The 17,010-nt window shown below is 43.0% G+C and overlaps 1 protein-coding gene across 1 annotated transcript in view; it reads right to left on the reverse strand.

The window, feature by feature from the left end:
- Positions 1-17,010, reverse strand: part of ADAMTS18 (ADAM metallopeptidase with thrombospondin type 1 motif 18) — a 145,508-nt gene that overhangs the window by 37,946 nt on the left and 90,552 nt on the right. The window contains exons 12-16 of the mRNA XM_061386616.1: positions 16,737-16,885; positions 9,325-9,497; positions 6,207-6,337; positions 5,240-5,363; positions 2,956-3,200 (exon numbers count right to left, since the gene is read on the reverse strand). Coding sequence (XP_061242600.1) covers positions 2,956-3,200; positions 5,240-5,363; positions 6,207-6,337; positions 9,325-9,497; positions 16,737-16,885 — 822 coding nt within the window. The remainder of the gene's footprint in view (positions 1-2,955; positions 3,201-5,239; positions 5,364-6,206; positions 6,338-9,324; positions 9,498-16,736; positions 16,886-17,010) is intronic.

Below are 17,010 nucleotides of genomic sequence, written 5' to 3' on the forward strand. Positions count from 1 at the left end.
ACAGACAGAACTGTGAAAACCTACCGGAAGGGCTTTGTAATTATGAAGAAAATTGGACAGAGAAACAACAACAAAAAATGGTTGCTTGTCATTAAGCAGGAAAACACGTGTTTCTCATGAGGAATCATCTGGACTCGGTTCCGGTCGCCGTTGGCAGAAGCTGTGAGAGGTACCCATCTTCTGATTCAGTAATTTTCTAGCCACAGAACTTGGTTTGTGTACATTTGCTTAGAGATGGATCAAAGGCCTCATGGTAAAACTTAGGAGGAAGCCATGTTTCTCGAAAACTGATTCCCTGCAAGCTAAATATATCTTTAAAGAAAATATACCTTTTCTAAAGAAAAGACATTTGCTGCTCAGATGCTTGATAGAAAAGAAAACAAACATATCCATCTAAAAAATTAGGACTGAAAAACAAGTCTCAAATTCTTTAACCAGAAAGTTCAATTCCTATGCCTTCCATGTAATTACAGGCTGATTTCAGGGGCTGGATTCATTGTTGAGCTCCAAACTACCCTAAGATAAAACCAGTTTGATTTGGGGTTCCTAATTTCATCTTCTGAAATAAAAGAGCTGAAAGCTCTATGTCAAAAACACCAAAAAACCCTATCAAAAAATGGAGAGATCTAAAGCAACGTTTCTCCATAGAAAACATACAGATCATCAAAAGCACAAGAAAAAATGCTCAACATTTAATCATCAGAGAAATGCAAACCAAAAGTACAATGAGGTATCACATTATGCCAGTCAGAAAGGCCGTCATCAAAAAAATCTACAAAAAATAAATGCTGGAGAGTGTGTGGAGAAATGAGACTGCCCCTACACTGTTGGTGGGCACGGAAATTGGTACAACCACTGTGGAGAACAGCACAGACTTCACTTTAAACACTAAAAACAGAGCTACCATCTGACGCAGCAGTCCCACTCCTGGGCATTTATCTGGAGAAAACCATTACTTCAAAAAGACACACGCACCCCAGCCTTCTCTGCAGCACTACTTACAATAGCAAGGCACGAAACAATCTCAATGTCCACTGACAGAGGAATGGTACATATAAACAATGGAATATTAGTCATAAAAAAATGAAATAATGCCACTCGCAGCAACAGCAACATGGGTTGACCAAGAGATGATCATGTAAGTGAGGCAGGTCAGGCTGAGAAAGGCAAATATCGTATGATATCACTTTTATGTGGAACCTTTAAAAAACGATGTGAGTGAACTTATTTACATAACAGGAACAGATTTACAGATTTAGAGAATGAACTTACAGTCATCGGGGGGAATGTGGTGGGGAAGGTTGGTCTGTATGTTTGGGAGTTTGGGATTAACATGTACATACTGCTATATTTAAAATATTCATAGATAACCAATAAGGACCTACTGTGTAGCACAGGGGCTTCCCTGATAGCTCAGCTGGTAAAGAATCTGCCTGCATTGCAGGAGATCCCAGTTTGATTCCTGGGTCGGGAGGATCCCCTGGAGAAGGGATAGGCTACCCACTTCAGTATTCTTGGGCTTCCCTTGTGGCTCAGCTGGTAAAGAAAATTATAGCACAGGGAACTCTACTCAATACTCTGTAATAACCTAAATGGGAACAGAATCCAAAAAAAAACAACGATAGATACATGTATATGTATAACTGAATCGCTTTGCTGTACACCTCAAATTAACACATTGATAATCAACTATACTCCAATATAAAGTAAAGAAATTAAAAATGTATCACATAGCAAAAGCAATAAAAATAAGATAAAATAGGTCCTTCCGGGGGGTGGTGGTGGGGGGAGTTACATGTAGTCATACTTTTAAACTCTTTTTTAAATTCATCTTTCTTAGTAAATGTTTGATTAGTACCTTAAATAATAATAGTAATAGTTGAATTAGACTTGTTTCTTTGATTTGAAAAGAGCAGAGCAATATGACTAGCCTGAGAGCAGATATCATACTCATAGATGGAAAAGATTTGGACTCCAGTTCAACTCTGCTTTTTTCCTAGCTACGTGAGCTAGGCAAATCTTTTAACATTTCTTCATCACACTTCATTGCTTATTTTTCTGGCAAGTCAGTGAGGCAGGGTTTCTGTCCCAGTTTTGCAAGTGAGAGATTGAAGCTGAATGTGACTAACGGGAGTGCTTGGTTACCTAAGTCCTCGGTACGCAGTGGCCACAGGGACTTCTAACGCCTGAGACATACCACATGCCTCTGAAAGCACACGATTGGCCCCATTTTATAAACTGGAGGAAGCAAACCCTGAGATGTGACGCGGACCAAAGACAAAGTCTCCGTGACAATTCTGTTACAGCGTCATTCGCAGATATGGTGGCTGTTTTCACTCTCCTCGTCGTTAACCATTTATTTTTTTCTCTTCTCACCTCTAAAGAAAACGGCAGCCAAAAAAGTGAGTTGGCTTGCTCTATAAAACTGTCTTGCTGCTGCTAAGTCGCTTCAGTTGTGTCCAACTGTGTGTGACCCCATAGATGGCAGCCCACCAGGCTCCTCTGTCCACAGGGTTCTCCAGGCAAGAACACTGGAGTGGGTTGCCATTTCCTTCTCCAAAACTGTCTAGCCATCAAGCAAGTGTTCTTTCCACTATGTTGCTCTGCCTCCAAGGCTGGCAGATCCCTGTAATGAATAACTATGAACAGACTATCCAAACGGCAGAGGCAGACAAACCGGAATCATGTAAAAAATGATCCCTGGGATCCCTCAGCAAACTGAACAGCCAGGTGGGCTGGTGGAAGGCTGGCATCTAAATGTGAAAGTCGGCACATTCTCCCGGGGACCCACTGGATCCCTCTTTCCCCCAGATGAAGGGGCTGTCTTTGCCCTTTGAGCTTTAGCCTGTTAGGACACAGGTATGAACTAGTGGTTCTTTAAGCTAGCTTAAATGGGGGTCGTCACTAGACACGCAGCAAGAGGCAGTGAGAGCCGAATAAAGAGAAGGGGCTTACTTCAAAGACCAGCGTCTCATTGATGGGGCCCGGGGCAGACAGGCATTCGGGGCGGTTGAAGGCACGCTGGTACTCAAACACGGTCCCCGCAAAGGCAAACTCCCCTGGCCAGTCGACGCTCCAGCCCCCTGTGAGGTAATACTTGTGACTGAGGCTTCGGACCGCGAGGTAGCTGGAGGATACCTGCAGCTCCTGGACCTCGACGCTGCGGGCGCCCGCCGGGATGGTGACCACCGGGTAATACTCTAAGTGGAGAGAGCAGAACATTTTTGTCACCCATGTCAGACGCGGGGGACCCCGTCAGAGAGCCGCAGCGGCCCTCCTTACAGAGCGGGGCTCATTTCTACTCTCACACAGTGAAAACAGTTATTCCATTTTTCAAGTGGTAGGAACACCCGAGAGAGAAAATGATGTACTTTCCCCAAGTACATGTATGTGGACAGAAAACACGCTTCTCTTTTCCTTCATGGCTTTTCCCAAAAGCCATGAAACTCAAAGATGCTTTTTATTTTTAATCAATCTGGAAAAAAACTTGGAGCCACCTAGTCTCAACTGTGGTGTGCAGAAGACAGGGCTCAAAGCTCAATTCTACTCGAGACGGTGAGATAACTGCTTCAAGTACGCGTCTTATGTTTTAAGTGTGGACCATCTAAGTTCCATAATACAGGGACTTCCCTGTGGTCCAGTGGCTAACACTCTGCACTCCCAACGCAGGGGGCCCAAGTTTGATCCCTAGTCAGGGAACTAGATCTCACATGCCACAACTAAGACTGATACAACCAAATAAATAAATACATATATTTTTAAAAAGTTCCACAATACGTTCTTTAACAAATACAGGTGGCACAGCATATTGAAATTGCTCAGCAGGAAGGCGTTTGTTGAACACACCTCTGGATGTTTGTGTTGCTAAAACTACTCATCCTCCTCTGCTCTTGCATAAGTAACAGTACGTGAACCAACAACTTCCAGATGTTCAAGACGGATTTAGAAAAGGCAGAGGAACCAGAGATCAAATTGCCAACATCCAATGGATCATAGAGAAAGCAAGAGAATTCCAGAAAACATCTGCTTCATTGACTATGCTAAAGCCTCTGACTGTGTGGATCACAACAAACTGAAAAATTCTTAGAGAGATGAGAATAGCAGACCACCTGACCTGCCTCCTGAGAAATCTGTATGCAGGTCAAGAAACAACAGTTACAACTGGGCATGGAACCATGGACTGGTTCAAAATTGGGAAAGGAGTACATCAAGGCTGTATATTGTTACCCTGCTTATTTAACTTATATGCAGAGTACATAATGTGGAATGCTGGGCTGGATGAAGCACAAGCTGGAATCAAGACTGCCAGGAGAAATATCAATAACCTCAGGTATGCAGATGACACCACCCTTATGGCAGAAAGTGAAGAGGAACTAAAGAGCTTCTTAATGAAGGTGAAAGAGGAGAGTGAAAAAGCTGGCTTAAAACTCAATATTCAAAAAACAAAGATCATGGCATCGGGTCCCATCACTTCATGGCAAATAGATGGGAAAAAATGTAAACAGTGACAGACTTTATTTTCTTGGATTCCAAAATCACTGCAGATGGTGACTGAAGACATGAAATTAAAAGACACTTGCTTCTTGGAAGAAAAGTTATGGCCAACCTAGACAGCATATTAAAAAGCAGAGACATTGCCAACAAAGGTCCATCTAGTCAAAGCTATAGTTTTTCCAGTGGTCATGTATGGATGTGAGAGTTGGACTATAAAGAAAGCTGAGCGCTAAAGAATTGATTCTTTTAAACTGTGGTGTTGAAGAAGACTCTTGAGAGTCCCTTGGACTGCAAGGAGATCCAGCCAGTCTATCCTAAAGGAGATCAGTCCTGGGTGTTCATTGGAAGAACTGATGCTGAAGCTGAAGCTCCAATACTTTGGCCACCTGATGTGAAGAACTGACTCATTAGAAAAGACCCTGATGCTGGGAAAGATTGAAGGCTGGAGGAGAAGGGGACAACAGAGGATGAGATGGTTGAATGGCATCATTTACTCAATGGATATGAGTTTGAGCAATCTCCAGGAGATGGTGAAGGACAGGGAAGATCGGCGTGCTGCAGTCCATGGTGTCAAGAGTCGGACACGTCTGAGTGACTGAGCAATAACAAAGCATCAAAAGCCATCATCTTCCATGCCTCATATGAGCTAGTGAAAAGCTGGATCGAATTTAGCAAGTCTCAGATTCATTTGGCAGCAAAGGACATGTCCCACCACTCACAGCACCGAATCTGCAGCATTTCTTACCATTTGCTTTGTGCTGGTTGAGGTACAGGCCTTTGTAAAACTTGCAAGTTGAGTTATCACCTTTGCAAACACCACAGGCATCTGAAACTGCTTTAGAGCCAAGTTCATGATCACATCCCACTGGCTGTGACCAAAAAAAAAAAAGAGTGAGAAAATCAAACATTTGAGAAGCCACTGGCTTAGAATAACCAAAAGGTATACATGGTTTTCTGTATTTACTGAATATTAGGAAGGTGGTGCAGCTTTAGGATTAAAAGCAGAGTCTCAAGTTTGACTAGGGATTTAAATCCTTCCTCTGCTATTACTGGACATATGATTAGGGAAGTCACAAAACTTCTCTAAGGCTTACAGCCTTCATCTGTAAAACTGGAATGAAAAGCCACTACTGCTGTTAATGGGAGGGGAATTTATTCAGGCCAGTTCTACCAGTGAAACATAAAAATGCTGGGACCCCCCCCACCCTGACACCAACCCAAGGACACTCACACTCCCTTAAAAGATCACGGAGCTCACAGTCAAATTGAAAAGAGAAAGTAGATACCGGAAGAAAAAGAAAAACTAACCCACAATAAACAGAAATGCTATTTCCAAGCACATTTACGAGGTTCTAAGCGTGTACTGCATGTACTTAGTGAACACGCAAGAAAAGTCGCCCACTACTGTTATCTCCATTCTTATTTAATTTTTACAACTTTCATGTAAAGTAGGATACACCAGCACCTCCGTATGTGGGAAGGGAGTGAAAGAGAAACTCAAATCACAGGACAGGGGTCATGAAAGGGGTCAAGAAAGTGAGCAGGGACTTGGAGATAAAAACTCACGTCCAGCTTGAAAATGTTACCCTTTTCCCTTCACCAGCTGCTCTTATCCAGACATAAGAATCTCCTGCAACACTTCTCCTGCTATGCATTTAATAGGAGGCAGCACAAGCATGACCACATGTTCCAAAGCAGAAATGTTCTCTTACTTCACAGATCCCATCAATGCAAACGTCGTTCTTGTTTGGGGAACAAGGAGTCCCGTCTTTCACCTTGCTGGACATGGCGAAAAAGAATTCAAAGTTCTCAGCCTTGCAGTACAGTTTACATCGGTCTTCCTCTAGAAGCAAAGAGATCAAACGAGGTCACGGTCAAGAGGAAATCCTAGGACAATGACGTGATTACTGAAAAGATGAGTTAAATTTATTTAGAAAGCTACTATGGTCAAGGTGGAAAGTGTTACAGTTTTCCATGTGGGTGTGTGCACGCATGGATGCCTGAGAGCAGATGTGTGTGGCTTTTAAAAACATGAACTCCTTTTAGTAATCCATATAGTACTTTAACATTAATACATGAGAACTTTATTTTCCTAATCCTAAGAGCCACAATACAAGTGATTGGTGGCTTGTGTCCCTATCCTCCTTGGACAGTAAATATTTAAGACTTCACAGACCCTGAGGTCAGCTATTAATAGCATGTAAATGAAAGAGCATTGCTGTGTCACAATAAAACAATATTTAAAAAGACGGGTCAGGGACTTCCCTGGCGGTCCAGTGGTTGAGACTTTGCCTTCCAGTGCAGGGGGTATGGCTTGCTTCCCTGGTCGGGGAGCTAAGATCACATGTGCCTTGGAGCCAAAAAAATCAAGTCATAAAGCAGAAACAGTATTGTAACAAACTCAGTAAAGACTTCAAAAGTGGTCCACTTAAAAAAAAAAAAAATGCTTTAAAAAAGGGTCACAATTGGCCCATAGGTCATAATTTTCTGATTGCGATTTAGGACAGGCACAATGATTTTAGATATTTATTCAGTCTCTTAAGAGGAAACGTTTTAGGCACTTTGGAAAAAAGGCATATGGCCAATAATGTTTACAAAACATATAGAAGAGAGTCAAATCGTGAAAAGGCAGAGGAAGTAAACAAACTCAGCATTAAGACTAAAGCAATGTTAGGTCTCAGAAGTTTTTGGTATCACAGGCAAAAATAAAGTATTATCTTTATAGAGCTCTTGTTATCAGAAAGGCATTTTCGTGCCAATTTCTCCCATAGAAAGAGCCCTTTCCGGCCAGGAATTCCACATGACGCTGTTCACATGAGACTTGATGTGGGTGATGTTGTGTGAAATCCTTGACAACAGTCTTACAACAAACGTGTGAGCAGTTCGCAACTGGACACATTTCCCAAACCACTCCATAAAAGACAGGGTCAAAGACAGGAGCGAAGGGAAGTTACTATGGCCCAAATGTGCAGCCATAGGGATGGATTCCATTTTTTTTCTCACCTAGGAATTTTTTCTAATAGCATTTTTATTTCACGAGTCCTCCTCAGTGCATGTGAGATTAGGGAGCTAGAAAACACAGATACCCTCTCTTTTCTTCATCATTGCCAAGAATTAACAAGTTATAGAAAGTTCAGTGTTTCCACACAGGTTCCTGAGAAAGTTTAGGAACTAGTCTATTAGAAACACAGAAATTGGGGTGGGGGATAAATTAAGATAAATTAATTTAATAAATTAAATTTGGGATTAACAGATATGCACTGATACATATAAAATAAACAGCAAGGTCCTACTGTATAGCATAGACAGCTATACTCAATATCTTGCAATAACCTATAAACGGAAACAATCTGAAAAAGAATATATACATATATATAACTGAATCATTTTCCTGTACACTTAAAACTAACAGACATTGCAAATCAACTATACTTCAATTTAAAAAAAGGAATACAGAAGAAAAAGCTAATCAGTGTAAGACAAGGACTGTCTAGATTTATGAAAAGTCTTTCCCTGATTCTTCCCAAGCAGCATGAATGTCACAGACCTTCAAACCATGGTCTGTCTTCTACGATTTTAAGTAAGTATTAAAGAGAGAAGAGGAAAGGATGCGAAAGCCTTAACTTTTGTGTCTCCTGCGGTAGGATGATACCCTACCTGGGTGTATACCCTATGCCTGGGTGTATACCCTATGCCATAGGTGATACCCTATGCCTGGGGTCTCTGTTTTATTCAATGTCCTCGCCTCTGCACGGAGCAGAGAGTCTCCCAGGAGGGGGTCCTCAGTCAGTATCTGTTGAATGAATGAATGAAATGGCAAGTTCCCTACCTAGTAAAGCTGCAATAATATTAGTGACAGAAATTTGAAACCAGAAAATATTTTGTAACATTTGCTGACGTTGAGCAAAGCTGTAGTATCACCTGATTTGTACAAGCTATTTAATACTTATTATAATGAGGTCTGATTACATCAGTTCTTTTTGGTTATTGATAATATAGGTTCATTTTGAGCTTTTGTACAGAAGCAGCCCTCTGTCTTATTTCCAATGAATTATCATTAAATCTGGTCTCTTCCCATTCTGCATATGTCTGAGTGGGATTCACATTTATCCTTTTCCAAGGGAGGGTAGATGAGTTTTGATACAGCGAGTGAATGGAAAAAAACTGATAGGAAACAGAATGGTCTCAGCTTATTTTGCACAGAATTATTCTGTTTCTGTAACAGAAAGTATATTAAATCTGGTACTTATACACATGGTAACTAAATTTTGATATTGAGCCAAAATCAAAACAAATCAATGTAAAAGTTCAAATACAAGCTATTACTTTGCTATAGTCCCAAGAATTTAATATAGAGATATTTCTTATTCATGATGTGTGCGTGTGTGTGAGTGTGCATACACTCTGAAAATAGGTCTTCCCATGTCTGTTATCATCTACCATGTCAGTTACTGAGAATGGTGTCTCCATGGGGCAGATATGGTTTCATGAGTTTTTGGTCTGGACAGTTCATACCAATTGCAATTAACATCCCTGGGAGACTTAATCGCTGAAATGTCAAAAGTAAGTTTAGAAACATAAGTACATTCCAAACACATGACCTCTTCAACTTGTACATGTGGGAGGCAAGGGATGTCTTGTGAAAAAAAAAATGTGGAAAAATAAACAAACCCACAGAACTGAATGAAAACCTGGGCCAGGACGGGCCCGGGGAATGAAAGGTAAACACTGAAACTCTTTTATACAGGCAGCAATTTTTTCTGTGCTGTTCATTCACATTACTGTTCACATGGAGATATATTTGTTTGAGGTTCATAGAGACCAAATTACCTTCCACTTTCATATAGGGTTTCCACTGGTAGAACCATCCACGGAAAGGCTTGCTGTTATACTCTGCACACTGCTGGGCTCGGAAATCCAAGCTGTTTTTATCACAAGGGTTAATATTGCACAGCTGATAAACACGGCTAGAGCCAGGACAGAACTTGCCGCCATACTGAGGCCTGACAAGAAAATTAAAGCTCTTTAAATACCAGCAAGCAAAGGGCTCACTATTAGTCACAGGCAATATTATAGGGAGGGGCCATCATTATGGTCATGGTCACAGTGTATGGCAGTGGGAACAGTCTCTTACAACAGCGGAAATATGTAGCCCACAACCCTTCTTGTACCCATGGCAGACATAACTAATCAACCAACGATTTTTCTTTTTCTCTGATTTCTTTTCTCTGCATGGCCCTAGTGTAGATACAACCACTGTTCATCAATTGCCATGTTAGGTGAAATGTATTTGCCACCTCTGAATCCAATCTGTACATTCTGGCGACTTCCATAAAGACTGACGGAGGCATATTCTTGACACTCATCCTATTACCTCGTGTGTTAGGGAAATCTGCAAACACACCTAAATGTTTGTGTTCAGTGTGTGACACATGCAAACACACATGCCCCATTTGTTGGCACCAAAGCTCTTCCAGTGCAGATCCAGCCTCCTCCCCAGCTTGGCTCCCATCTCTGACCCCTCTCCTCTCCCTACAGTTTGCAGAGCACCTCCTGGGATGTAGAAGATCACTGAGCTCCTTTGTAGAAGGTCACCAAAGCCCTTCCAGTGCAGATCCAGCCTCCTCCCAGCTTGGCTCCCTTCTCTGACCCCTCTCCTCTCCCTACGGTTTGCAGAGCACCTCCTGGGATGTAGAAGGTCCATTAGGACACTGAGCGTATGACTTGCCATATCTTCCAGTCTAGGGTTGTCAGACTCATAAGTGCTTTATTCCTAGGATTCTAAACTCGGGGGTGGGGGAACATGCCCTTGTTTGTATCTGCATAATTCCTTTTTAACATTGCAGGTGGCCTGCTCCTTTCCTGCCAAGCACAATGGGAAATGGGTTTCCAGAGTAAGGAATCCCGATCTTGCTAGGTAGACTGCAAAAACCAGAAAGCAAAATAAAAAAGGAGTGTCAACCCTACTGAAAAAAGTTACCAATAATGTCTTCTCCAGCATACTCCAGGCACAAAGAAATTACCTCTTTTCATTTCCATGAAATGGATTAAAAACCATCTATAGATCATCTCTTACAAAAGCTCAATGCAAACATGTAACACAGAAGAAGGATCCAAGTTAATAAATATATGTGATTAAAATTCCTTGTCTCTTTAGGAAGCACAGGAATGCTATAAAACACCTCTGGATTTGCTTCAGCACATTTGATCAAATCCTCCTATGCGAAAATGGATTCAACAGAACGGGGAAGTGTCACATGGCCAGAATGAGATTTTTAAGCTATTTCAAAACACTCTGGAACAGCTACTAAAGCATTTAGCAGTTATTGTGCTAGATCGAATCCCCCAAGAATTCTTAAACATTATCCAAAAAAGCATTTAGAAAAATCTTAAAGTGCCACATGAGAGCCTTCCTCTATTCCTGGTCATCTTTACAAGTCGTGCATAATTAAAATTGCCTCAGTGTAAGCCTTTCTAGTCTGAGATTTTACAAATAAACTTCATTTGGACTATTCAAATTCAACAAAGTGAAAGAGGACCACCTGTGAATTCTTCAATTCAGAAAGTGGAAAAGACCTCATAACTCATACAGGGACTTCCCTGCTGGTCCAGGGGTTAAGAATCTGCCTGCCAATGCAGGGGTGTGGGTTGGATCCCTGGTCAGGGAACGAAGATCCCACATGCGTGGGGCAACCAAGCCCATGTACCACAACTACCGAGCCTGCGTGCCACAGCTAAGATCTCGCGTGCCGCAACTAAGGCCCAGGGTAGTCAAATAAAAAACCAGCAAAAAACCTCACATAGCCATCCCCTCAGTGTACAGATGAAGTGAAAGATGGCCGACAGCGCTTCTCAGATGTGCTGAATGGAGGTCACATGGCTAGAAAGAGCCAGAGCAGAGCTCCACCTCATGCCTTTGGGTTCCCCAGGATGCGGGTCCTGCTCAGCTGTGCCTGCACGGAACTGCGGTCAGCAGGCGGGGCCGGGCACAGGAAGACAAAGAGGGAGATGGGGACGCCCAGCGCTTCGGGGGCGGGCTGCGGGCAGCGGAGAAGATCTGAAGGGAAGCACACTCTGCTCCTTGCCAGCTTTTCCGCAGGCAATTTCAGCCAGCCTCCTGATGTGTCGAGTGAGGACGGCTGTGATGATTACCTGAGAGACCGCCGGTAGAGCTTTGGGCAGAGGACAAATCAATTGTAACTATTTTAAAGTGCTTTCTACTTTTAATGACTGGCAAGAATTTGGACTTTGCCATCAAATCTTCAAATATGTTTTTTCCCTGCAACTTGGAACATGAGTATTAGGATAAATTAACAGAAAATTCTACCATGATGTCCCTTGGTACAATGAGTTCTGTATGATTAAAAACAAAAAAACCCCAAATATCTAGGTGCATGATTTTGTCTTTATATGAGACTACTATGAAGTATATCCGTATTTGCTTCTGCATAATTTAGTCAGTCCTGACTACAAATGGTTATATTGTTGGTTGATCATTATATTTTGCAATGGCTGAGCATTACAAGCAGTTGGGAAGCTGTTTTTAAGAAGTATTTATATATGTAACTCTCCCTCCATATATACACATACACACATATATATTTATATAACATATATTTACATATGTGTATATATATACACATATACAGAGAAGGCAATGGCACCCCATTCCAGTACTCTTTTGCCTGGAAAATCCCATGGACGGAGGAGCCTGGTAGGCTGCAGTCCATGGGGTCGCTAAGAGTCAGACAGGACTGAGCAACTTCACTTTCACTTTTTACTTTCATGCATTGGAGAAGGAAATGGCAACCCACTCCAGTGTTCTTGCCTGGAGAATCCCAGGGACAGGGAAGCCTGGTGGGCTGCCGTCTATGGGGTCGCACAGAGTCGGACACGACTGAAGCGACTTAGCAGCAGCAGCATATGTATATTTATATACAATCAATCACACATGTGTAAATATACACAGACACAGATACACACACACATACATATAAATATTCCTGGACTTCTTCAAAGGCTTTCTCAATAAAAATACACGATGAGGAATATGAAGAAATCAGTGTTTTTTAAAAGCACAGTTAGTGATTCTGATAATCAGCTGAGTCTGGAATTTACTGGTTGGAAAATGGGCCAGAGATATGATTCAATGATTCTTCTGTTAGTCTTTCTCAAATGGATTCATAGTTTAGGAGCGTTCAAGAATGTTCTAGAGAGTTCTAGAATGCCATCCCTGGTAGCTCAGCTGGTGAAGAATCTGCCTGCAATGGAGGAGACCCAGGTTTGATTCCTGGGTCAGGAAGATCCCCTGGAGGAGAGATAGGCTACTCATTTCAGTATTCATGGGCTTCCCTGGTGGCTCAGATGGTAAAGAATACACCTGCAATGTGGGATACCTGGGTTGGATCCCTAGGTTGGAGAGATACCCTGGAAGAGGGCATGGCAAGCCCACTCCAGTATTCTGGCCTGGAGAGTCCCATGGACAGAGGAGCCTGGGGGGCTACAGTCCATGGGGTGCAGTCAGACACAACTGAGCGACTAAGCACACACAGAATGCTTTAGCAAGTTTACTTATCAGGATTTGAATTGTTCAATTTGAATTTTCATTATTCATTTTCTTGAACAGAGTATATAGGAATTTCACTAGGCTCTTTTCCAGGGAACCAGAAAAAAATGTTCCCAGTAAGGATGAAGACAGTGGGATCTTGGTTCGACTCCCCCACATCCAGCCTGGTGACCTGAACAAGGGCTGCCACTCTGAATGGGAGCCTCCGTCTCCTCTGGCTACCCATTTGCAAAATCATCAGATGAAACAACAGGTTTCAGCTCATGCATCTGTTCCATCCTGATTGACAGCAAATGCCTGGAAAAGTCTTTTGAGAAAGTTCCCGAGGCAGAGTAGAGATCAGCAAAACACAGGGGCTTTGGTGAATGGGTCTGTCACAGACATGGGGCAAAGACGAAGGGCCACATGTGCTGGGTCTGGCCATTCCAGGACCAGATAACCTTTCAGTCCTTTTGAAGCTGAAAAGTTTGATAAATCCATGAATCAACCAGAAATAATTCATTTTTTTATGAAACAAAATATGCTCTGGGAAAACCATCATTATGTGAAATAAAAAGCTCACATTGCTTTTCACATGAAGAAATGAAAGTACTCAAGCTGAGTGATCTGAACAGACCAAATGTTTCAACTGAATCAAGAAAGAAATCAGTAACTTGAAAGAGGAAAAAACCAGCCTTAGGACGACAACATGAACTAAGAATGGAGAACTGATTCAATTGTTTCCAAACAGCCAATCATTTACTTGCTTTATTTGTGACTTTGTGCATAATTAACCAAAATCCTGATTAGCCTCAATCTTGTTTGAGATGATAAAATTGCACCAAACTGAACCACTCGAATGATTAATTCTTGTATTAGGTGTTTCTAAAATTACAGTATGCTATTTCCAAGAACAATGTCTTGTTATAATAAGAGCTCTCAATCCCACAGATATGAGAGAGGCTTTAATTTAAATCTCAGGGGCGTCATTCATGCACTTCACCAGCAGAGCTATTGAATTAGGTAATCTCTTTCGTTCTTGGGAAAATATCGAGATTGTAAAATGTTGCGATGTATGAAAACCAGATCCACGAAATACGCTGCAAAAATGAAAAGTAATAGAATGATTCTAAAAATTCTATCTAAGACACGGGCTATACTCAGTGTATGTGGAGGGTGGTTTTAATGATCTGGTCTAAACTGTAAATGCATCACAAGTCTTCCTTTCATTATAGTGAGTTACTGGGTCTGATTAGACCAGAATGACTTAACAAGGGAATGACTGTGCCCCCTCAGGATGCTGGGCCACGTCTGGAGATATTTTCATTGCCATGACTTGGAAGTTGAGTAGGGAGGGGGAGTCGTCTTACTGGCATGGAGTGGGTAGAGCTCAGAACTATTACTAAACACCTTGCCACGTACAGGACAAACCTTCACAACAGAAAAATTTTCAGCCTAAACGTTAAGAGTGCCCGAAGCTTAGAGATCCTACATCAGCCTCTGAGATATTCCAAATGCCACCTAACAAACCCTGGTCAAAGAATCTCCAAACCCTCCCTTATATTAGGGAACAAACTGGCCTCTTGATCCAGCTCAGATGCTGACTCAGGTGACTATTTGTCTTTTCAAAATTTCCTTTTGCTGTAGTTTCATTATTTATTTACATTCTCAACCTACTAAACATCAGTGCTTACAATGTGCCAGGCACTTTATAAATACCAGCACTTATAAACACCAGCTCATATGAGGTAGATCCTGTCATTATCTCATTTTTTACAAATGAGGGACGTAGGGCAGGGCAGGGAGAGTCAGTTGTCCAAGGCCACCCAGCTAGGCAGGGGCAGAGTAGGAGGCAAACTCAGGTACTGGGCCTAAGGGCCTCTGTTCTCAACATCCATATCAAGTCATGCTGGAAAATTAAATCCACTGTTTTCCAAGGTCCCATCACTTTCTTCTCACTCCATCACCTTCTCTCATGTCTGATTTCATCAGGAAGCCCTCTCCCCACTGCTTCTGAGGGCTGACCCTCTGTTACCCGTATTCCTGGTGAGTTTAGGACATGTGTGTGTTTGTGCCTAATCATGTCCAACTCTTTGTGACCCCATGGACTGTAGCCCACCAGGTTCCTCTGTCCATAGGATTCTCAAGGCAAGAATACTGGAGTGGGTTGCCATTTCCTCCTCCAGGGGATCTTCCCAACCCAGGGATCGAACCCAGGTTTCTTATATCTCCTGCATTGGCAGGTAGGTTCTTTACCATAGTGCCATCTGGGAAGCCCACAGGTTTAGGATGAAGATAATTAAAAACCACATGGACCTCCGAACTTTCGCTGAATGTCCCCTGGATGCTCCCCAGTGTGCCAGAAACTCTACAGACACAATTTCCAATCTCCTCAAACCATCTGAAGTGGGTGTTCTCATCTCCATCTTATATGTCAACCCAACCTCCAAGTTCAAGCAACCTTCCCAGAGTGACGCCATTAATACGTGGCGGACCCAGAATCTGGAGTCACATCGTTCTGTTTCCAAGTCCTGAGCTCTCTTGACATCACGCCGCCCATCAGGAAACATACATCTCACACGCGCTGCATGGGGGAATTAGGGCCGAGGAAAGTAACATGACACCACCTTCTCTGCACAGAGACAGACAGCTCAGAATCTCAAGGCCACCAGATCAGAGGGTGCCCATGAGCCAGTTTCACCCCAGAGGTATTTGATGAGTCCTCCCAGCCTTTTATTTTTCTAAAGAAAATTGAATGTGTGGTCGATATTTTACAAATTAGGAAATTTCACATTTTTTTCAGATTTCTGGTTTCTCTTTAAAAGTCAGGCATATCTGTCAACACGTGCTGATGTACATTCCTGCAGGGCAAAAATCCACATGCTTTCTCCAGGTCATCAGTTTCTCACACACACACGCATGCACTCACACACCGTCCACCAGCCAAGCTTCTATGTTCTACAGTATCCCAGGCATGCAGCTCTAATTTAGATGCCGAAAGTAATCCACCCCGTTACTGGAATCTGTGATCAGCAGTCAGAGGATAAACTCCTTTGCTCTTTTCAGGTTTCTGCCCAGCTCACCTCCCCCAGCGCACTTGTTGCTGTTTAGTCGATAAGCTGTGTCTGACTCTTTTGTGACCCCATGGACTCTAGCCCCCAGGTGGCTCAGTGGGTAAAGAATCCACCTACAATGCAGGAGACACAAGAGCCATGGGTTCGATCCCTGGGTTGGGACGATCCCCTGGAATAGGAAATGGCAAGCCACTCCAGTATTCTTGCCTGGAGAATCCCATGGACAGGGAAGCCTGGCAGGCTGCAGTCCATGGGGCTGCAAAGAGTTGGACACAACTGAGCGACTAAGCAGCAGGGACTGTAGCCCAGCAGGCTCCTCTGTCCATGAGATTCTCCAGGCAGGAATACTGGAGTGGGTTGCCATTTCTTCCTCTAGGGGATCTCCCCAACCCAGGGATCGAACTTGAGTCTCCTGCAGGGGCAGGTGGGTTCTTTACCACTGAGCCACCAGGGAAGTGCACACAGTGTTTATATACAAACAGTAAAACCCTCGTTGATTGCTATTAACCAGACAGAAGAAAACCACCCTTAAAAACAGGCATAAGCAAGATAAACAAATAGGCAAGATGGAGCAGGCTGAAAGTTCGAGTCTTACAAACACGGACTTTCTGTCGGAGCCTTACTTGGGGTTGTTGCAATGTCTCTCCTGATACCTGACACCTCCGCCACACGTTCGGGAACACTCTGACCACTTCGACCAGGCGGACCACTGGCCGTGGATGGGCCGGGGCCCCAGGTCCCCCAGCTTGACACACTGGCCTTGCCGACACCACTGTGAAAACAATGTGTGACATTCAGAGACCAGCTGGGAAAGCGGGCAGAGGTTAGACACCTGCGGGACAATGGGAAAAACCCGTCTGGCAGCAAACAGGAGGCTGCAGATGCTCTCAAGGCATT

Source organism: Bos javanicus, chromosome 18, assembly GCF_032452875.1.
Source record: "Bos javanicus breed banteng chromosome 18, ARS-OSU_banteng_1.0, whole genome shotgun sequence".
NCBI lineage: Eukaryota > Metazoa > Chordata > Mammalia > Artiodactyla > Bovidae > Bos > Bos javanicus.